Below are 22,545 nucleotides of genomic sequence, written 5' to 3' on the forward strand. Positions count from 1 at the left end.
GGCCTTAATCCATGCCAGGCAGTCTGTGCTGACAGTGTAGCTGATGATGAATGCCTGTTTTTGTTTACCTGGGACCCTGGCAATGCTGTATTAGTTTGACCTCTGGGGGGACTAAAGAGTGAGTTGTGAAGGTCAGCAGGAACTCCATGCCTACATGACAGACCCTGATAAAATCTCTGGACACCAAGGCTCAGGTGGGCTTCCATGGTTCCATATGTGTTGTCACACATAATTGCTGGGAGAAATAAGTGTTGTCCATGCAATTCCACTGGGACACGACAACTGGAAGCTCACACCTGGTCTCTCCTGGCCCCTGCCCCCTGCACCGTTTGCCTTTGCTGATTTTAATCTCTGTCCTTTCACTGCAGTAAACCATAAATATGAGCATCACAGCTTTTTCGAGTTCTGTGAGTCCTTCTGGCAAATCATCAAACCCGAAGGTGGTCATAGGGACTCCCGACACAGAGGCCATGGATATTGTTTTATTATGAGAAATAGTAGTTTTCCTTTACCTTTGTGGAGTTCCACCACTCCTTGAGAAAATGAGGAACGTGAGCTGATCGCTCACCTTGTGGAACCTGAAGCTCCCCTTACCCCCAATCCCAGGGAAAACATCTCCTCCCCTGCCTTGCTCATCACCCTCCCACAAATTCTCAGCATATGCCCAGAGAGAAACAGAGCCCTTGGACATCTTTCATCCCTGCTCTTTTATCTGTTTCCCCCAGACACGCTGGAAAGAACATGTGTGTTCAGTGCACAGTCACTCATGCAGTGGTCTTCCCCAGGAACCCCCTCCCCAGCCCCCTTCCCTCCTCTAGGCGGCAGAGCTGGGGGCTCTCACATGGCACTCTCGTTGCCTCCCCGTCCCCTGGATGCCCCCTTCTCTTGTGCCATGAGAGACTTGTAGGGCTTCCCCAGGCTGGGGAGGGTGAGTTCAGCTTCCTGCAGCTCCAGCTCCCGCTGAGACAAATGCTCAATGACGGCTGCTCCAATAGAGTCCCCCAGCACATTGGTCATGGTGCGAAGTCGATCACTGGAGGGGGCGGGGTGGGGAGAGACAAGCCACCGTTAATCAAGGTTTGAAGAGCTCCACAGAGAAGAGGGTGCAGCAGCCAGGAGCTCCTTGTGCCTAGAAGTTGGGGTTCACATTCCAGCCTAACACAGGGTGGACCAAGCTCTGATATGCTCACATTTGATATTAGCAATGCAATTCTTTTTTTAAAAAAATGTAAACGTCTGATATTGAAAATTAGGGGTTATGAGCTGAACAGCATACAGGATGAGGAAGGTCACCACTGTGAGAAAACAAGGCCAGACTGAAGACCATCTAACTGAGACTCAGATCCAGGTGACAGCTCCCAAGTGGGGACAAAAGTCCAGATTTTTATATGTAAACCTCCTATTTTTAAAATTATTTATTTATTTATATATTTATGGCTGTGTTGGGTCTTCGTTTCTGTGCGAGGGCTTTGTCTAGTTGTGGCAAGCGGGGGCCACTCTTCATCACGGTGCGCGGGCCTCTCACTATCGCGGCCTCTCTTGTTGCGGAGCACAGGCTCCAGACGCGCAGGCTCAGTAATTGTGGCTCACGGGCCCAGTTGCTCCGCGGCATGTGGGATCCTCCCAGACCAGGGCCCGAACCCACGTACCCTGTATTGGCAGGCAGATTCTCAACCACTGCGCCACCAGGAAAGCCCTCCTATTTTTAAAAGTTGAGGGAATTCCCTGGTGGTCCAGTGGTTAGGAGTCAGCGCTTTTACTGCCGAAGGTGCAGGTTCGATCCCTGGTCGGGGAACTATGATCCCTCGAGCCACACAGCGTGGCCAAAAATAAATAAATAAATAAATAAAAAATTAAAGTTGAGAATTTTTTTTTAAATTTGCAAGCCAGCTCTGTCCCCAAGGATCACCTTTTTTGGTGACTTCTACATAAAACAGGTACAGCAGGGCTTTTCTGGATAATGGGGTAAAGACCCCATTGCTTACCTCCTCCCTGCCCTACTTCCCAAGGTTAACTCTATACAATTTGGGATCCACATGGCTTGGGATATTCCCCCAGGCCACCTTTTCATTCTAAAATTCTAGAACTCTGTCCTTGCTGGAATAAGAGCCCATGTGTTGGGAGTGCTGCAGGGAAAGCAGAGGGTGCGAGGACAGATAGTACCAGAGTCGGAAGAGCACTCACAGGAACCAGTCCACAGCTATGATGAGTGTGATGTCTTCAGTGGGCAGGCCGACCGACGTGAGCACAATGACCATGGTGACCAGACCTGCCTGGGGGATGCCAGCAGCCCCAACGCTGGCTGCTGTAGCCGTGATACTGCACGTGGAGAGAGAACACAGCGAGGCAGGAGGAGGGAAGGGAGAGATGAGGCAGTGTCAGAAGAGACACACAAGAAGGGAAGGGGTCAGTTCCCCAGGGCGTCTTAAATCAAATTCCCCAAAATAAAGAGCAAATCCAAAGCAACTTTCATTGAATGCCAATGCAGTTATGTTCCCTCGTCCTTTGTTGGGATCTGGTTAGACGTCCACCCAATGATAGAGGTTTTAAATAATTCAGATTGCAGATGCAAGAGTAAGGATTTAACCAGCTGCTTCTGGGGACTGGAAGAGGACAGAAGAATTAACCTGGGCAGCAGCCGTAAAGCAGAAGCTTGGGTTCCCCATGTGCACATATGCTAGAAGTAGGTAGGTCAGTATAGACAGGTCCAGCTGCCAGGAACAGAACTCTGGAAGGTGGGCCAAATTTAGAGTCAAAAGAAGAAATTGTCTATGGTGTTGAGTGAATTTTAAAAAATTAGACATTTACACATATAAGGTTTTGGAAAACTAAAAGGTAAAACACATAGAAAATGAAAGAGATGGTGATCCACCATCAAGTAGAGGGTCAGACTGGATCACAAGTAGGCTAGATTTTAGCTCCTGCATCAATTCGGATGTCTAGCATGGTGTGCTAAGAAGAATTATAAAACCACTGGGCTTGCCAGGAAAGGTGTTAGGGCCCTGAGGTTGACGCCCACCCCTCCCTGGTGGCTTCTGAAGCCCTTTCCCAAATTCTATAGTCGTGAACATAGAGCTACACAAGATGCTTAACACAGATGATGTCTCTTACAGAACGGTGATTGAGCAAACATTTGGGCTCACGAACAGGGAATGGACTTTGGGGTCCAGCAGATTTTATTCGTCAGCTGTACACCCTTGGACATAACTCAGAGCCTATATTCCCTCATCTATAGAATGGTAGACATATACCTACCTTGAGGGGTTATTATGAGCAGTAAAATAGAACAGTGCTTTGAGAACAGGGCCCCAAGAAGGGTCATTATTACTATTATTCTAAGTGAGAGAGAATATCTCTTCCGAGTGCTGGCCCTGGCATAAACAGTGATCTGTGCATGCTCTTGGGAGGCAGGCATCATGTTCTCAATGGAATCATAAGATCCAGCTAATTCCACCTGGATCCAATAATCCAACTCAAACTTTTTTAAGTTTAGATTCAGTCCAAACTAGGAATCCTTAACCATCCAATCACAATCTGCCACTAAATTCTGAAGCAATTACCTGATGGGTCTCAAGCTGGCCATTGCCACCAAGCTCTTTGCATAGATTAGAAGCTAGAAGTGATACTCAGTTCCCTGATCCATTTAAGAACACCCCTCAAAAGTCCTTACCCTTTTTGATGACTTCTCTACTCCCCAGAATGTGAAAGTTCCCCATGAAAAGTGCTCACTGCAATGTTTGGGACCCTAAGCTAGACAAACAAACAAACCAAAACGTGTTCCTTTGAAATTATCTTCATGTCATCTTCACTGCATCCTTGGTTTCCCCTAGAAAAGGCTTCTCATACCACAGCCTTCTGTTGTAAAGGCAAGGAAGATTGTTTGAAGAAAGACTCAGAGGCGATCTCTGGGTTGTGTGGTAACAAGGTAGCTGGGACTTTGTCTACCCATAGTAGAAGGGACTTCACATGGGCTCAACATCTCACAGAACCTCCAGATGCTATCAGCCATAGTGCCCAGATTTAAGCTGTATCCCTGAATGTCCCTAAGCCATTGGGACCCAAGTTCAGACTGTTTTCCTTATCTGCAGAGTGGTCTCTCAGAACCCCTATAAAAAGAGAGAGCACTCCATCCTGCTGCTGACCCCAGTTATCAGTATCTCCAGCCAAGCCAGCTTTGTACTATACTGCATGACACTGTGGTACCTGCCTTTATCCACAATCCCTATGTAGCCAAAAGGGGCAGAGAGCTGTTAGGGAGGGTAGGATGCTCCCTTAAAGAGCATGGGCCCTGGAGTCCAGTTTCCCTGAGATCATTAGCTTTCTAGGTCTAAGGTCTTTATTTTTATAATATGTGAGAGACATAAGCATGCCTTCATACGCTATAGAGAAAGGTCAAGTAGAGGCAGTGGAGTTGAAAATGCAAGTAAGTAATGGAATAGCTGGCAGAGTTAGAAGATAGAAGGATGAGATTTGGGGAATTGTAGAGGAATGAGTTTTGAATAGAGCAACAGATCCATATTTAAACTCAGATCAGGGGAAAGAAAGCATGGATGGATGCATACCACAATAAATTTGAGTTGTCGGAGCAGAAAGTTGGGTCCATTCACACCCAGTAACCTCAGTGACACCCCTGAGGTATGAGGCAATATGATCTTTTACACGGAAGAAAATTGGAGAATGGAGCTGGAAGATAAACAGAGTGAAGATTTGGAATGAGGGATGGATAATGGTGCCACCATATAACTGGGTGGTTTGTCAACCCTGGATGCACAGTAGTATCACCTGGGCAGTTTTCACAAACATACCAATGCCTATACCCTACCCCCACCATAACAAAGTCAGAGCCTCAGGGAGTAGGTGGTCTTGGGTAATGCTAATGTGTAGCCAAGACTTTGAATCACTGATATAAAGGGATTTCTGAGTGGAAATACACTTAGCTGATAATGTAATGCGTCATTTTGTAGTGGTCACTGCAGTAATCACCACAGTGGGTAGATTTTTCTCTAGCTGGGTTCAGACACCTTGACATAGGAATAGATAAAGTGGTTGGTTGAAATCCCCAATGTTGAGGATTTGGAAAGACTAAGGGGTAAGGACGTCAAAGACGCTCTCAAGAAAATGAAAGAATGAAGCGCCACACTCTCTGGTCTGGAAGCTCATGGTTCCAAGTGTGGTCCCTAGACCAGCAGCATCAGCATCACCTCTGAACTTGTTAGAAATGCAGAATCTCAAGCCCCAACCCAGACCCACTGAATCAGAATCTGCTTTTGAACAAGACTCCCAAGTGATTAGTATGCACGTAAACGTTTGAGAGGCACTGAAGTAAAACACAAAAAGGGAAAGTGAAACCATAATGGAGGGAATGCGAGGAGTTGAAGAAGCAAAAATTGTTCATGGAATTAAAGAAAATACGTAGGGGAAGTAAAGTAAGAGGATGGAGAGATTGGAGACTGTGGCCATGATGCACATACTCGAGATGTCAGAGCGGGCTAAGCAGAGGCAAAGTCCAGGACATGGCCCCAAGGGTAGGTGGCTGGAATTCCAAAGGTCAGCGAACTTTGAAAAGAAGATGATGGAAGAGTCACCTGTTTGGATGTTGAAATTATTCAGGGAGAGGATAAGAAAACGGAAAGAAAAAGAAAGCTATACAGCATCAGCTGAGTTAGATAACCCTTCTCTGGATTCCCAAAACTCTTACGCTACCCATAATAAGCAGATAATCTTTTTTTTAATTTGGCAAGGGCAGTAATGGTACTATGCATAGGACATCATGAGATGTCATTCAAAGAGCCCACGCTTGTAAAATATTTAATGCTGTGTATGGCACATAGCAAGTGTTTTATAAATGTTGGCCATCATCATCATCACCACTATCACCATCACCACCCTTATCACCCCCATCACTACCATCACCACTATCAGCACCATCAACATCATCACCACTGTCACCTCCGTAATCTACATCATCATCACCAACACTGTCACCATCATCATCATCATCAGTGTGTCGTTTCCCTTCCTTAGACTGGATCTTCCCTGAGTTCAGGAACCATGTCTTATTTTTTCCTGCACCCCTCAACACATCCCCCTTCCAACATCCAAAGGCTCCCTTTACTTCTTGCTGTGACTCCCTCCCCTCCAACACCCCCAGCCAAGCTAATGACTTCTTAGGGCTCAGCTGTTGGCAGGTCCCACCCAAGGTCAACTCACCTGATAGTTGTGATCTGACCCAGGTTGAGCTCGTAGTTGTTGACTTGAGCAATGAAGATGGCGGCCAGGGCCTCATAGAGGGCAGTGCCATCCATGTTGACGGTGGCCCCCACAGGCAGCACAAACCTGGTGATGCGGCGGTCCACACCCAGGCCCTCCTCCAGACAGCGGAAGGTGATGGGCAGTGTCGCCGAGCTGGGAGAGAGAACCCCAAGGGCTGAGAATAAGTGGTGGCAATGAGCCAAGGGAGGGCTCCCCCTGAGAACACTGGGAGGCAAAGTGGGAGCTAGAGCAAGGGGAAGATGGCAGGTGTCTAACATTTCAGAGGCTGAAGACTGTGCGTGGGGGAGAGGAACTCCTCATGACACAGAGAGCACACAGCAATGAGGTCCCCCAGGCTGAAGGTCTCTGGACCCACCTAAAGCCAATAGCTGAGGGCTACTTACTAGACACTAGTTCATGTCACCAGTTCACTCTAACTATCCACTCCCAGAAAGGAGGCAAAGGGCCTTCTGAGCTCCCACACCTCAGGGCTAAGAGAGGGGTATTACAGAAGACTCCTATTCCCCACTTCCCATGTTTATTCAGGGAGTGACCTCACCTACACTAACCTTCTAGGTCTCTGTCCCCACTTGGGATCAGCTGGTCCATAAAACATGTGCTCTGTCTGGTCAGCTTTATATCATGCAGTGAGAATCCTGGACCCACAAAGGGGATCTTTGGGTGTCCATGCCTGTGGCAACCTGGTGAGTTTAATTCTGGAGTACAATGGCACCAATCCTCCGTGGCCACAGATCAAAAGGCACATTCTCCAATAGGTGTTACAAGCAATAAAAATGATACTTTTCTTCTGTCTGGTTGGCTCTAGTGATACCTCTCAGATTGTTTTGAATTTGATTGATGGTGGAGAGGGGAGCTCTTTATGAACCCCCTGAAACCACAAAAAAGAAGGAAGCCAAGGGAGCTCCCAGAGGCCATCTCAAGGGGAGATGAGACCCTATGAGGTAGAAAATGACTGAGATCATGAGGCATGTTGGACCCTTTGTCTTAACCTCAAAATTTGCAGCTGGTTCTCCCTCCATATTAAATAGAGAAACAGGGACTTCCCTGGTGGTCCAGTGGCTAGGACTCCATGCTCCCAATGCAGGGGGCCTGGGTTTGATCCCTAGCCAGGGAACTGAATCCCACATGCCGCAACTAAAAAGATCCCGCATGCTACACCGATGATCCCACACGCGGCAACGAAGATCCTACATGCTGCAACTAAGATCCAGCGCAGCCAAATAAATAAATCTTTTAAAAATAAACAAATAAATAGAGAAACAGAAAAGGAGGGTAAGGGGTTAGGAGAGCCAGCCCAGGACAAAGATCAGTGCCCAGGTGTTGAGCCACCTGGAGACCTTCAAGAGCACCTGACATTACTATACAACCCAGATGAGGTTCTATAGTGGCAGAGAGGGCAGGACTCCTAAGAGAGCCTGTGAAAGGCAAAGAGCGAACCTAGGAGGGTACCAGTGGTGAGGAGCAAGGCCATACCTGGAAGACGTGCCCATGGCAGTGATGAGGGCCTGCAGTATTCCCCCAATGAAGGGGAAAGGATTCCGATGGGTGATGAGGAAGTAGATGAGAGGCAGGATGCCACCGGCATGAAGGAACAAACCCACGATGACGGTCAGGGTGTACATGCCCAGCTGACCCCCCAGGACGGCCATGTCTTCCATCTCTAGGATCTTGCCAGCAATCAGGAACAGGATGCCCACAGGTGCATACCTGGGCCAAGCCAGACACCTGTCAGGCCTCCCTCATGACCTCCCCTACAAGCCTGGAGCTAGCATCCCCCAGGCTTTGCCGACATAGACCCTGGAGCCAGGCAACATCCCCCATACAGCACCCTACCCCACTCCAACCTTCCCCACACGATAACAAATGGGGCTGGGTCCCACAAATAAATCCCACCTTTTCTTCCTGCTTCCACCCCCCGACTCAAATCCCCCCAAATAATCACTGTCCTCAGGGTTTTTTCACTAGACATCGCCCAGACACTCCCTATCTCTGGCCTTCTAACGTCCCTTATTCACTTCCCCCAACTCTTTGCTCTACATTTGTAACCTGTATGCCCCTATTCTCTTTCCTATAAGTGCATAGTCTCACTCATTCACCAGCCCTAAGTTATTTCACCTGGATTTCCCACAGACGTCTTAAACAACCTGTCTTAAATATTATACGATATTGCTTATATGTGGAATCTAAAAAAAATTGTACAAATGAACCTATTTACAAAACAGAAATTGAGTCACAGCTGTAGAAAACAAACTTATGGATACCAAGGGGGAAAGGTGGGGGAGGGATAAATTGGGAGATTGGGATTGACATATACACACTACTATAGATAAAATAGATAACTAATAAGAACCTACTGTAGAGCACAGGGAACTCTATTCAATATTCTATAATGACTTATAAGGAATAAAATCTGAAAAAGAGTGGATATATGTATGTATATATAACTGACTCACTTTGCTGTATAGCAGAAGCTAACACAACATTGTAAATCAACTACACTCCAATAAAAAGTTAATTATAAACAACCTGTCTTATTAAATTATCTGTTCATTCACTCAACAAATATCCATTGAGCACCTACTCTGTTCCAGTCACATGGTCCCTGCCCTCATGGTGCTTACATCCTAATGGGGGAACTATGCAATACACAGAGAAATATGTCATTAAAAACTTCAGGTGGTGATAACTACAAAAGAGAATCAGTGAGTGGGGCTGTAAAAATGAGTGGTCAGGGAGGGCTTCTCTGAAGAGGTGACATTTATGCTGATACCTGAATGATGAAAAGGAACCATGCATATTTGAAGGGAAAGCATTGCAGGCACAGTTCAAAGACCTTGAGATGGATGTGAGCTAGGAGTATTGGAGGAGCAGAAAGAAGACCAGTATAGCTGGAGCAGTGAGAAGAGTAGAGAAGACAAATGAAGCAAGTTCATAGGGGGCTCACCTGTTTTCCCCTCAAACCAGCCCATTGCTTAGTTTTGTGTTTCTGCCAGTGATGCCATAATTCACCCATCACCAGGCTTCCTTTGTTATTTCTCTCTCTTTAGAAATTGAAGTCTACACTTGGTCATTGTCATGGGGGATGTACTGGAGGAGGTGAGGACCGCTTGGGGAGTTGGTACAACAGCTTAGGTCAGAAATGATGAGACCCAAGATGAGGTTGTGGGAATGAGGATACAGGGGACTCCTCCAGCCACATCTGTATTCCCCAAGCTGGGCTCGAGGTTAGCCCTGGTGGGTGGTTGCTGAGTTGTCTCCAACTCTAGACCTACCTCTGTGAATAATCTGTAAACTCCTTTCTCAAATCCCTCACCTCCATCCTTCCTTTCTCACACTCTGCAAAATTCCTCAACTCTGGATCAATTGCACATGACTTCTTTCCTCCTGTACTCGGCTACCTGGCACATACGGATATTCTCCCAAACATGCCAATGACATTGCTATAAACTCACGGTTCCCAATTCAGTTGAGCTTTCAATATTCCTTTTCAATCTTCTTGCTCGTCCTTGATAAGCTTCCCCTCCCAATCCCCTCAGCTGCTTTCCCAAGCTCTCAACTTAGCCTCTAGCCCCCCGACCCAACTTTCAAATTATTTGGGATGATGTACAAAGTCTTCTCCAATTTGGGAAGACAGCCTCGTTAACATCTTCCACCACCACTCCCAAGGTATGCTCCCACCTTCTTGAACTCCTCACCATTCTCCAAACAACTCAGGTCCTTTCAAGCTTTGCATGTTCTATTCCCTCTGCTTGAAGTGCCTCTCCCTTCTTCCTGTCCTGTTGGATTCCTACTCACCTTTCAAGACCCAACTAAGAGGTGGACGTCTCCATGACTTCCTCCTCACCTTCCCAGACAGAGTTCACTGCATATCCCTCATTGGCTGCTTACTTATCCATATTCCCTATACTTTTTTAATGTCTCTTAACTCTAGAACCTTCCATCTTGTATTATATTTATCTAATATGTGTCTGTCTCCTCCAAGACTTTGAAAGCTCTTTGAGGACAAGGACTGAATTCAATGTATCTCTGTATTCCAGAGTTCAAAACAAAGTCAGCCTGGGAAAATGTCTGCTGAAAGAGTGAAGGGATTTAAAGAATGAATGAATGAAGGCGTCAATTAAGGAATAATCAGTGAGCAGATAAATGAGTGAGAAAATGAGCAAATGAGACATGAATGATGGGTGAGTGAATGAATGAGTGGGTTAAGCAAATGGATGAATGAATACAAGGTATATTTAACTGAGTGAATGAGAGAATAACAAATGTAGAGATGAACAAGTGAGTCAAAGAATGAGTCCAAATGAATAGATGACTTGGTGAGTAAATCAATCAATCAAAGAATTAACTAATGCATGGATGAGTTTGTGAATGAATTTATGAGTGAATGAATGTATGAATGAGTGAATTAACCAATACACAGAAAAATGAACAAATGAATGGGAAAATGAATGAACCAATTCATGGAAGAATGAAGATAGATAAATAAATGAATGGATAATTTGGCCAATCCATAGCAGAATGAGAAGATGAATAGATAAATGATGGAGTGAATGAACAATGCACAGAAGCTTGAGTACAAATGAATAAATGACTGAATAAATAGATGAACAAGGGAGTGAATGAGTGAATAAATCATTGCACAAAGGTATGAATGAATGAGTGAGTGAATGAGCGAGGGTGTGAATTAACCAATACATATATAAATGACTTTGGCCAAGTGGTCCCAACAACCACTTCAGGAGCTGCCCCACAGCCTGACTTTCCAGCCCTGACAACACCCTTCTGTGTGCCATCACCACCACCACCCCGCCCCTGTCACAGCCCAGCACTCACCAGATAATGATGCCCACCAGCCTCATAATAGCCTCATTGAGGCTGTCGAAGAAATCCCGCAGGACTCGGCCCTTGTGTTTCATGCCACCGATGACCAGCCCAAAGGCCACCGAGAAGACCACAAGGCCCAGGGCGTTGATGCCATTGGCTGAGCCAGGCACAGGCACAGTCTCCTCAAAGCTCAGCACCTCCTGCAAGGTGCCCATGGCCCGTGTGACATTTTCCAAGAGGCTGCTTCCGTTCTCCATTGAGGATAAAGGAGGCATGGAGGTGCCCAGCTCAGATCCATTTTCTGTCCTCACAATGGTCCTGGTTACCAACCTCGTGCTGTACTGCGTCTTAAACTGAAATAAGGAGATATTGGGCCATAGACGAATGCATAGTAAATTGAGTGCATAAACAGGTTAATGAGGGCGTGAACAACCAATGAATGGAAGAATGAGTATAGATTCTGCATTTTTCACAAGCTCCCTGGGCGATGCTCAGACAGGTTTGGGGGTCTGTCTCCTCAACTGTCTATGATCAGAAGCCTTGGTTCCTCCTCCATTACCATTCCCAGGCAGCCTTTGACCTAAATCTTTCTCTCTAACCTTGCCTTGATCAGCACACCAATAGGAAGCACATTCTTTCTTTCAGACTCTTCCAAAAGCCCCTGGGCAATGCTCTGTCAGGTCCTTCTTCCCATCCCTCACTCCTGGACCATTCACTCAGCAGCAAGCTCCCCCAACCCTCCAAACCTCCTTGATCAGACTATGTACTTCCCCCTGACCTGTTTGAAGCAGGCCTCCACAAGGTTGGGCGGAAACATATTTCTGTAGAAAAATATCAGATGAATGAACGTGGTTAGACCTTAGAAGAGAATCTAGACTGATAACAGTAATAATAACTGCAATGGCAACGATAATAATAGCAGCCAACATCTGAAAACCGATCTAAGTGCCTTACCTGTGTGATCTGATTTAAACACCACAATAATCCTAAAAGTGAGTGTTATTGATGTCCCCATTTTACATACAAAGCAACCAAAGCACAAAGAACTTATGTAAGTGACCCAAAGCCACATAACTCCTAAGGGGTACAGATGGACCTCAAATTCAGGCCTGTCTGAGCCCTTTGGTAGGACCCTATGCCACCTCAGGGACTTCAATTCACACACAGTGATGTCTCCAAAAAAAAAAACACGGAAAGCTCCTGAACTCTTCCAACGCTAGGTTCCCCCCAAGTCAGTGACTAGGGTAGAACTATGACCAGCCTTGATTCTGGCAGGCAAAATCTTGCTACTTTAATAGAATCATTCACCTTCCAATGGATCTTGGGAACACCAGACAAATACCATTTGTCCTGAGCCCATCTCAAGATGCTGTGACTATAGCCTCCCTAGCCTACGGGTCAAAAGATCATATCCTAGGAGTAAGTTGCTCTCAGAGGATTTGTGCAAGGCTCCAGGACAGAAAATAGGTACCAAAAAAACTAGGCCCAACTTGGGTGTTGCATTTCCAGGTTGGATTAGCCTGTCCCCTTTGTCTCCCCTTGAGTATAGGTTGTTACATGTAGGGCTGGAATTCCCATCAAAATTGGAAAGGACGTCACCTGACCAGGTCCATGAAGGCATCGGCCGTGGGAATGGTCTCGATCCGGCCCTCTCGGTGCAGCCCCTCCTTGGAGCCCTTCCCAGGATGGATGATGGTGACCATGAGGATGCCGATGAAGACCGCGATGACGGTGGTCACCATGTAGTATACAGCTGCCCGCATACCCATCCGCCCTGTCGCCTTGTTATCCAAGGACGCCATACCTGGAGGACAGGTGGTGCAGCCCGAGCAGCCCCATCCACACCCCACCACCCACTCTCCCATCCATTTGCTCCACACTCCCCACACTGCTACAACCATTCCACCAAGCATCCCTCCTCCTTTGCCCCACCCCACATCGCCATCCTCCAACTCCCATTCTATGTTCCAAATACACCTTCCACTCTATCCTTTATTCCAAGCACCACTTCCCTAACCTTCCCTCTATTCCAAGCCAACATTTTCAACCCCCACTCCATCCTCTATTCACCTCTATTTTGCACCATAATCTCATCTGCATTGCTCTCTTCATCCTCCTATCCACCCCAAAATCACACCTCCCTCCAACCCAGCTCACTATACACTATCTGTAGTAGATACTTTTGGTCCCCTATCAAGACACCCTTTACCATGCTGATACACCTATCCTTCCACAGCTGAGCGTTTTGGCTGCTAACAACTCATGCTGCCCCCTTCTCTTGAGGGCTGCCCTCAGCAGAACAGGAGCTTACTCACCTACAAAGTCCCCATGGGAGACCTACAGCCAATGACTGATTGGTCCAGGGATTCAAAAGGTCAGCTCCTTTGATTTAGACAGTGGCAGAGTTGTGGAGAACAATTCTGTAGTGTTGCACATTCTCCAGAGCTCCCCGTGGGATCAGGCTGAGAGGCCAACCTTCTTCTGTACCCACATTTCTACTTAGCTTCTTTCCCCATCCCATCCTGCTCACCTCACTTCCTCATAGGTTTCTCTTGAGAGCTACCCCTCAATAAATCACTTGTGCAAATAGCCCCTTCTCAGTCTCTGCTTCTAAGGAAACCCAACCCAAGAAATCATTCTTCCATCCCTTTATCTTCGTACCCATCCCCAAATCTGGAGATTGGCAATCAACCACCCATGGGCCAAATCTGGCCCGCTGCCTGTTTTTGTAAATAAAGTTTTATTGGAACACTGCCATGCCCATTTGTTTACATACTAATCTGCTGCTGCTTTTGCACTACAACAGAATTGAAGAGTTGCAACAGAGACCACATGGTCCTTGAAGCTGAAAATGTTTTCTACCTGGCCCTTTACAGAAAAAGTTTGCCAACCTCTGCATAGGCCATCCATACTTCCACCGCCCGCCTCCACCCACCACCCTGTCACCTCTATCTCAAACACCTTCATCCACGTCCCACCCCATTACCTTCCACACCACATCCCAGCTACCTTCCCTGGCTGCTCCACAACAGCCTTCCTTTCATCTGTGGATGATACTAAGCCCCTCTCAGGCTGTAATTTTACCTCCAAGGAAAAGTACAGGAAAGCTACTGAGATAAGTATTGCAGATCATCTGGGTTCTGGAACCCAGGTCTGATTGGGATCAGGGCTTTGGCCAAAGACTCAGAGCTACGTGCATGCTCCATGTTTGAGGTCCTGAGTTGGGGAGGTGGTCCCATGCTTGGAACAGCCATGGCTCCAGGTTTGAGCTTGGACTCTGGGATCGGTCTTGGAGGCCAACACTGGCCTGGGCTCTCTCACCTGTGACCAGGCTGGAGACAATGAGTGGCAGCACCAGCATCTGCAGCATCCTCATGAGAAGCTCTCCAGGGAAAGAGAAGTACTTGATCTGGCGATAGCTGAGCTGGTACGGGCGCAGGGCAAAGGCCAGGCTGACCCCTAGGGCCAAAATGAGGGGTCTGTAGAGTTGAATTTGGTCACTGAGTCCCAAGCAGGGGCCATCCATCCATCCCAAGAAGGGCGTGTGTGTGGGTAGAGGTGAAAGAAAGAGAGAAACAGTCTCTGAGTGTGTGAGTTTGTGTGTACATTGTGGAATGTATGAATTTATGTGTTACTATGTTGATATGTGTGTAAATGTCTGCACACATTCATGTGTACATATGAACACACATGTGATAGTGTGTACTCACTTGTGCACATGTATCTGTGCCTGTATATGAGGGTCCATGTATATGAGATGCACGTGTTTTTCCTAAGTCACACAGGTATGACTTGTGTGTGTATGTTACTGTTTTCAAGCATGGGGGTACACATGTATTCAAGCTCTTAAGTGTGCCAATGTGTGTGCAGAGGAATGCATGTGTGTGTGAACGTGTTTATAAGTTCTAGTATATGTGTGTAAGTGTGTGTTTACTTTTTTGCACCTGTATGTTTTGTGCATGCATAAAAACATGTTCATGTTTGTGTGTGTTTGTATGCAGAAAGTGTGCGTTTGTATGGTGTACACTTATGCCTGTATATACACATGCATATAGATGTGACATTGTGTGTACCCACAGATGTGTTTGCAAGAATGTATACCTGTTTGTGTGAGCGCGTCCTGGGGAGGGGGCATGGTGGACGTGGGCACCTGTGCAGGTGAGAAGAAGTAAGTGGAGGGAAGAAATATGCTGTGCGGGGAACTTCCCTCAAGCCCTCGCCCTCCAGGGGCAGAGCCCGCCCCTCCCAGACGACTCACCAATGACCACGGCGCTGACGGTCAGCAAGATGAAGGCGTTCCGGCGCAGGAAGCGCAGCACGTGCTCAAGCGTCATGGTTTGCAGGCGCAAGCGCGTTCGCAGCGCTCTCTGCTGCAGGCCGTCCAGCAGCCGCTGCAGCCAGCCCACCCGGCCCAGCCGCTGGCCACTCTCCCGCAGAAACAAGCTGTTGCCATGGCTGCTCATCGTCTACCTGCGGGGTACAAAGGGGCCCGGGCCTGGTGAGGGGCCGGACAGAAGGTGGATGTGGGAAGAGTGGAAAGGTGGAAGAAGCTGGTGATGAACTCAGAGAGAGTCCAAACAGCAGGGGAGGGGCGGTGTCGGTCTGTTGGGGTGTGCCTGCGCTGGGCCACCTGAGAACACTGCCAGGGGTTCAAGGGTCATGTCCTGGCAGAAAAAGATCAAGGTCTCCAGAATCACTCCCAGGCATGGCTGGGAAGAGACAGAGAAGTAGGTCACAATATAATGGACGTTTTTTGCCATTCTCTAACTCCAGCCCCCTCCTTACTTCACGAGATCATCACAAGTAATTGAGAGCTGACCCAGCTCACAAACCAGACTCACAAATCTTCGCTGAGCATCAACTTCACTCAGAGCCTTAAACAAGGCTCTCTGTGGTTAGCCCCCCAAATTAATACAGTTTGGTGTCTAGCCTGGAGGTGCCACCAAATGGGCTTTCCACAACGACAGAATCAGCAGGTGCCTGGCGAACAGTTCGTGCCCAATAAATGCAGCTGCTCTGTGTGAATGCCCAAGTGAGCAACAGGGAGAGGGAGAGTCCCATGGGATGGAAATGGTGATAATTCTTGATCCCAGCACCTCCTCAGGATCCATTTTTGAAGAAAAATGTGATGTTCACAGTCACTCTGGGGTGCCAGGCACTGTTTCCCAAACTTCAGACTCTTTACATTCAGCCATATCCATGTCACCTTATTTACTTACCTAAATAAATGTAATCTAAACTGGAAACTTTAGATCATTACTTGAAATGCTTATTATATCTTAATACACATTAAATAAAATGCATATAAGAAATAAAACTTGCCTATCCTTTTACCAACTAAACACCTTACATGTATACGGCAGCTTGGAAATTGTGAGCAACATTTGCCTTCATGAGTCTGAGGAAAATTTGCCTTCGTGGCCCCTTCCTCCATTAAAATATATATTAAAATTATATGTGGTATAATTTGGTATGCCAAATTGGTATAAAAAGGAATATATTATTTTGGAACTAGATCAAGGTGATTGTTGCACAATGTTGCAAAGGAACTAAATGCCACTTTAAAATGGTTGGTTTTCTGTTGTGTAAATTTCACCCCAATTTTTTAGATGAGAACAGTAATATTACATATTAAAACATTTTCTTTGACTTGAAAGTTAAATTCTTTATTCTGATTTTTAAAAGAAGCAAAAGTGTTTGCATGGGTGTCCCTAAAAGTATCGTGGGCCCTGGGCACCTCCTATTCCAGAAAGATAAGCAGGCTTACCTATACTGATCTCACAGCAAAATGTGGCAGCACCCCTCTTGTAGGCATACTGGAAATTCTGTTATCCCTATAGATTCATCCCCAGGCAAAAGGCTGACCACTACAGTTGGCATTGCCCGGGCTCCCTTGCCCTTTCAGTCTGGCCAGTGGAAAACAGCAGGAGAATGGACGGTGGGAGCAGATGTAGGTGGAGCATTCTCTCAGCTCCCCCTGCCAGGCCCCTGTTTGGCATTGACTGTATTCCTCTACCTAAGGCCACAGCTCCCACTGAACAATCCTCTGCAGCTCTTGGCCACGTGGACATCTTCTTTGGAAAAATGACTATTTAGTTCCTCTGCCCATTTTTCAATCAGATTGTTTATGACTTTTGTTATTGAGTTGTATGAGATCTTTATATATTTTGGATATTAACCCTTTATCCAATATATGGTCTGCAAAATTTTTCTACCATTCTGTAGGTTGGCTTTTCATTTTGTTGTTTCTTTTGCTGTGCAGAAGCTTTTAAGTTTGATGTAGTCACACTTGACTTTTGCTTTTGTTGTTTGTGCTTTTGGTGTCATATCAAAAAAAAAAAAAAATCAGTGCTGGGACCAAAGTTGAGCAGCTTCTACCTTACATTTTCCTCTAGCAGTTTTACGGTGTCAGGCCTTATGTTTATGACTTGTATCCACTTCAAGTTAATTTTTGTGAGTGGTGTAAGACAGGGGTCTGATTTCAATATTCTTTGTTTGTTTATCCAGTTTCCCAACATCATGTGTTAAAGAGACTATCCTTTCCCCATTGAGTGTTCTTGGCTCCCTTGACATGATAGAGGTGCTACTGCTACAATGGAAATCACATTACAATATATCAATATACCAAAACAACATGGTGTACATCTTAAAGTTACACAATGTTATATATCATTGTGTTAACTGTGTTAATATGTATTATAATTAAAAAATAAAGACAATCCTTTGTTACAGCCACAGCTCTCCCCAGGTCCCCCTCTTGCTCCCTCCCTGCAGCTCCCCGACTCTTGCAGATCTCTGAGTACTGTGCCAACTTTACTGGTTTAACCCTGTAAATAGTCTTTAATTTTCAATTCCCCTTTTTGAGTGTGCTCTCTGCTTCCCAACAGATATACTAGATTCACCTAACTCCTAGAAAAAACTCTCCAAGCCACAGAAAGACAGTAAATATTGTATCCTGTGCCGGACTGTGCATATTTGGGTTGCCTGGGATGGCTGTACAGGTAAGGAGAACTTGGCCTCCCCAAGCTCCTCTCTGAGTTATCAGGGCTTCAGATACCTCTCCTTGCCACCAACCCCCTCCCAAGCCCTAACCCCAACCCCAGTGCCTGAATCCATCCAGATCAGGCAGGGAGTCTTTCAGAGACAGACCAATAGGTAGTTCCCTGAACTTTTTTTTGGCAGCTGCTGGCTGAGCAGCTACTTTTCTGAGATCATTATCTTTCTCATCCTCTTTCGCCTTCCCCATATCCCAAGGATGCGGTATCTGCCTCAGCTTTCCAGGTCCTGCTTCCTCCAGCTCTAAGCCCTGGTTCCCAGTGTCAAACCCCAGTTGGGGTCCTGCTTCAAAGGATCTGTCATTTGAAACCATGATGGGTTTTTTTCAGCTGGCTGTGAAAAATCCCGGACAGGAGACCACAGACTACATAGGAAATGTGTAATTATTCCCTCATCTCTTAAGATGTATGTTCCCAGTCACCAAGAAATAGCATGAAGCTGCCCATGGGTCCCAAGGGAGTGTTCAGCTGAGATCCAAACTAGTCACAAAAAACTCCAGAGCTAGTTTTGTCTATTTCCTATCTCTTCCTTACAAAAAATGGTACAGTATAGAGCAGAGATGTACAAGCCATAGTCCAAGGACCAATTCTGGCCCGCTGCTTGCTTTTGTAAATAAAGTTTTATAGGCACATAGCCTTACTCATTCTTTATGTACTGTCTACAGCTACTTTTGTGCTACAACTGCTGAGTTGAGTTGTTGGAACAGAGATTTTATGGGTCTCCATACAATCTCTCTGGCCCTTTACTGAAAAAGTTTGGAGGTCCCTGGCCTAGAGGAAGAGCGTACATGAGCTCTTTGTTTCAAATCCCACTCCACCTTTCAGGAACTGGTCACTTTCTGTGTGGCTTTGATGGCCCAATTCACGCGACACTTAGAACAGCACCTAGTGAGCATGAAATAGATGACAACCAAGGTTAATAAAAAGCAGAAATCCAACAGACACATGACTGAGGACTGAGGAAAATGTTGACAAGGGAGAGGGTCTTCCCATCAACCTTGCTCGGTCCTGACTGCATTACTTGCCAAGCAATACTTGAACTTGTTTTCCCAGGATCTTGGCCTCCACTTGGCCGCTTCTCAGTCTCTCTTGGACCCCCGGGGGCCTTCTCCCCTCACCCTGGGTTCTCTCTTTTCTAGTCTTTCCTGGTCCTAGGCCTTCTCTTGGCCCTGCTTCTTAGGCTTCCTACTCAGGAAACGGCCCTTCAAGTGTTCCAGGATCTTCAGGCATTCAAGGACAGGTCCCCCACCTGGTTCTCACAACCTCCAGACTCTTAGATGTGATGAGAGGGGCATCTCTCAGAGCCAGGGCCAAAAAGGAAGGAACTCCTACATTCTAAAGCTGAAGCAACCTACAGTGGGCAAACAAGGTTGCTTTCCATACATTTTATCTCAATATTCTGCTAGCCTGAGGAGTGAGTGAAGGGAGGGAAAGACAAGGAGGAAATCACATACATCACACACCACATACACACACTTGAACACACAACCTCACACACCTCTTGTGTACAACTGACATATACACAACTGCACACAGACACACAGTCTCACACACACAGAACTGTTCAACATACAACCCACACACTTTCAGAAATACAACTCCAAGTATTATGCTAAGTGAAATAAGTCAGACAGAGAAAGACAAACACTGTATGATATCACTTATACGTAGGATCTAGAAAATACAACAAACTAGTGAATATAACAAAAAAGAAACAGACTCACAGGTATAGAGGACAAACTAGTGGTTGCCAGTGGGGAGAGGGAAGGGGGGAGGGGCAACTTAGGGGTAGGGGGTTAAGAGGTACAAACTATTATGTATAAAATAAGCTACAAGAATATATTGTACAGCACAGGGAATATAGCCAATATTTTATAATAACTATAAATGGAGTACAACCTTTAAAAATTGTGAATCACTATGTTGCACACCTGTAACTTATATAATATTGTACATCAACTATACTTCAATTTAAAAAAAAAAAAGAAATGCAACTCCATTCATGCAGCGTCAGTCATACAATTCCTACACACACAAACACACACACACTTGACACATTCATGAATGCCGTCAGACACAAAACCCCACACCCCTCCTCAGACACACAACCCCATACATACACACCTTCACGTCCTTGCACAACACCCCTTGTAAATGAAACTCCATACGGGCATTTGCAGAAATGCCATTCCTACACACACAACTTGGGACACAAAACTTCAGACATCCAAATTCCTTCCCTCATTTAAACATTCAGCCCCACCCACCTCTTTGGGAAGGCAACCCTACTCATAAGTTCAGTCTCACACACACACACAAACACACACACCATCACCACCCCACACACAACTTCGGACCCAGCCCCCCGCCCCCCCGCAGCGATGGCCAAAGTCTGTCACAACCAGGTCGCTCCGGAGTTGGAGGAATAAGCCCCAGATAGGGAAGGGAACCAAGCCCTGGAAAGGGACCAGGCATCAGGCAGAGATGGAAACCTGCCCACCAGTAGAGGCCAGGGATAGAGGGACAGGATGAGAAGGAAGGCAGATGGGCAGGGAGAATCTGGGATAACTAAGGCGATAGGAAACTGATCAGGGCTACGGGGAGGTGAGCGGAGGTTACGACTCTAAGAGTCAGGGAGCAGCTGAGACAATGAGCAGCCGAGAGATGGGAACGTGGGCGCAGGGGGCGCCCCGGGACCGTGGGCGCAGGGGGCGCCCCACCCGCCCGACCCCAGGGTAGGCCAAGCCGGCCTCGGATCGCGCCTGCCCTGAACCTCAGAGCCCCCGCCCTCGAGGAGCCGTGGTGTTCCCACTCACCAGGGCCAGGAGCTGCGGGGGCGGCCTGCCCGCGTGTCCGCCTACGCGCTGCGCCGGGAGGCAGAAGCCGGAGCCCAGAGAAGCGCCCGGCCAGGGCAGCGGGGACCCGCCAGAGACCGCGCAGCGCCGGCTCCAGGACCAAAAGGCCGAGGTACCCGCGCGGAGCCGCGACGCGCTGTGCAGCGAGTGGGATCGGCGCCAGCCCCCTGCGTTCACGTGGGTGTGGGGGCCCCGGGTCGCTGGAGGTGTGGGGGGGGCGGGATCCCCTCCCGGATGCCCCCAGCCTCCCCCGCTCCCGGCCCTGGCTCAGCTGCAGCTCGGGAGAAAGGGCGCCGCCTGTTTGGGGAGGGAGGGGATCCTGGGGTAGGCGGGGTGGTTGGCCTCTCTCTCGTCTAGCCCCCGCCCCCCAGCTCAGAGCCGCGCCTCCGAGCCCCAGCCTCCCACCGCCTCCTGAGCCCTCCCGAGGCCAGAACATCCCTGGAGAGCGCGGGGACCAGGCCCTGGCACCGCTGGGTCCAAGCCCGCATCCTCAGCGGAGGTCTGGGGAAGGCGCGGGCGTGAGCGTCCGAGTGAGAGCAGCCTCTGCGTGGGCTCGGCTGGCCCTCTTCTCCCTCGGGGTGCACATTCCATCCTTGGCCACTTGGCCGCTGTGTGAGCTTGGGCCAGCCCCTCTCCCTCTCTGTGCCTGGTCTCCTCGTTTAAACAACGGAGATGACTCTGCCGACCCCACAGAAAATTAAAGCTGAGAAAATTGAAGTGCGTGAGCATGCAAATCCTCCCTGCAGCGTGAAGCATTGTGCAAGTGGGAGGCAAACCATTGCTGTTAGTATTGTAATTAATATTCTTCTTTGCACTCTTTAGGATACACCGGGCAATGTTGATTTTGCTTTTCTTCCCAAATGGCACTGACTTGGCTGTTTCCAATATCTCCTACCTCTTCTGAAAACTAATTGCCTTTTTTTTTTAATTTATTTATTTATTTTTGGCTGTGTTGGGTCTTCGTTTCTGTGCGAGGGCTTTCTCTAGTTGTGGCAAGCGGGGGCCACTCTTCATCGCGGTGTGCGGGTCTCTCACTGTCGCGGCCTCTCTTGTTGCGGAGCACAGGCTCCAGACGCGCAGGCTCAGTAGTTGTGGCTCACGGGCTTAGTTGCTCCGCGGCATGTGGGATCTTCCCAGACCGCATGTGGGATCTTCCCAGACCAGGGCTCGAACCCGTGTCCCCTGTATTAGCAGGCAGATTCTCAACCACTGCGCCACCAGGGAAGCCCAACTGCCATTTTTAAGAGCTGAGCACAGAGCATGGCATGTGATAAAAACCCAATACATGTTTGCTATTATCGTTGTTATTGAGCAATTGTTGACGGCAACTTCCTAGTCTAGGCAGGCTCTTTTACTCATATTTAATCTACACACCCCTGTGCAGTAGATATCATTACCCTCATTTGCAGATGAGGGGACAGGCTCTCAGAGAGGTTCAGTAACTTGACCAAGGTCACACAGCCAGGGAGCAGCCACCCCGATTCCAATTCTTTGTGCATACAGCCCCCACTCTCCTTCTTGACACAATACCTTCTAGA

At 47.5% G+C, this 22,545-nt stretch overlaps 1 protein-coding gene across 1 annotated transcript; it reads right to left on the reverse strand.

The window, feature by feature from the left end:
* Nucleotides 1-690: 690 nt before the first annotated feature.
* SLC1A6 (solute carrier family 1 member 6) lies at nt 691-21,879 on the reverse strand. Its single transcript, XM_036848484.1, has 10 exons — nt 20,969-21,879; nt 15,356-15,567; nt 14,419-14,556; nt 12,697-12,901; nt 11,876-11,918; nt 11,107-11,450; nt 7,747-7,980; nt 6,211-6,405; nt 2,185-2,319; nt 691-1,033 (listed from the first exon to the last, which is right to left on the reverse strand). The coding sequence occupies exons 2-10, from the start codon at nt 15,558-15,560 to the stop codon at nt 838-840; spliced, it is 1,695 nt and encodes a 564-aa protein (XP_036704379.1). The 5' UTR covers nt 15,561-15,567; nt 20,969-21,879; the 3' UTR covers nt 691-837.
* Between the last annotated feature and the right edge of the window lie 666 nt (nt 21,880-22,545).

The sequence above is a fragment of the Balaenoptera musculus genome, chromosome 3, assembly GCF_009873245.2.
Source record: "Balaenoptera musculus isolate JJ_BM4_2016_0621 chromosome 3, mBalMus1.pri.v3, whole genome shotgun sequence".
NCBI lineage: Eukaryota > Metazoa > Chordata > Mammalia > Artiodactyla > Balaenopteridae > Balaenoptera > Balaenoptera musculus.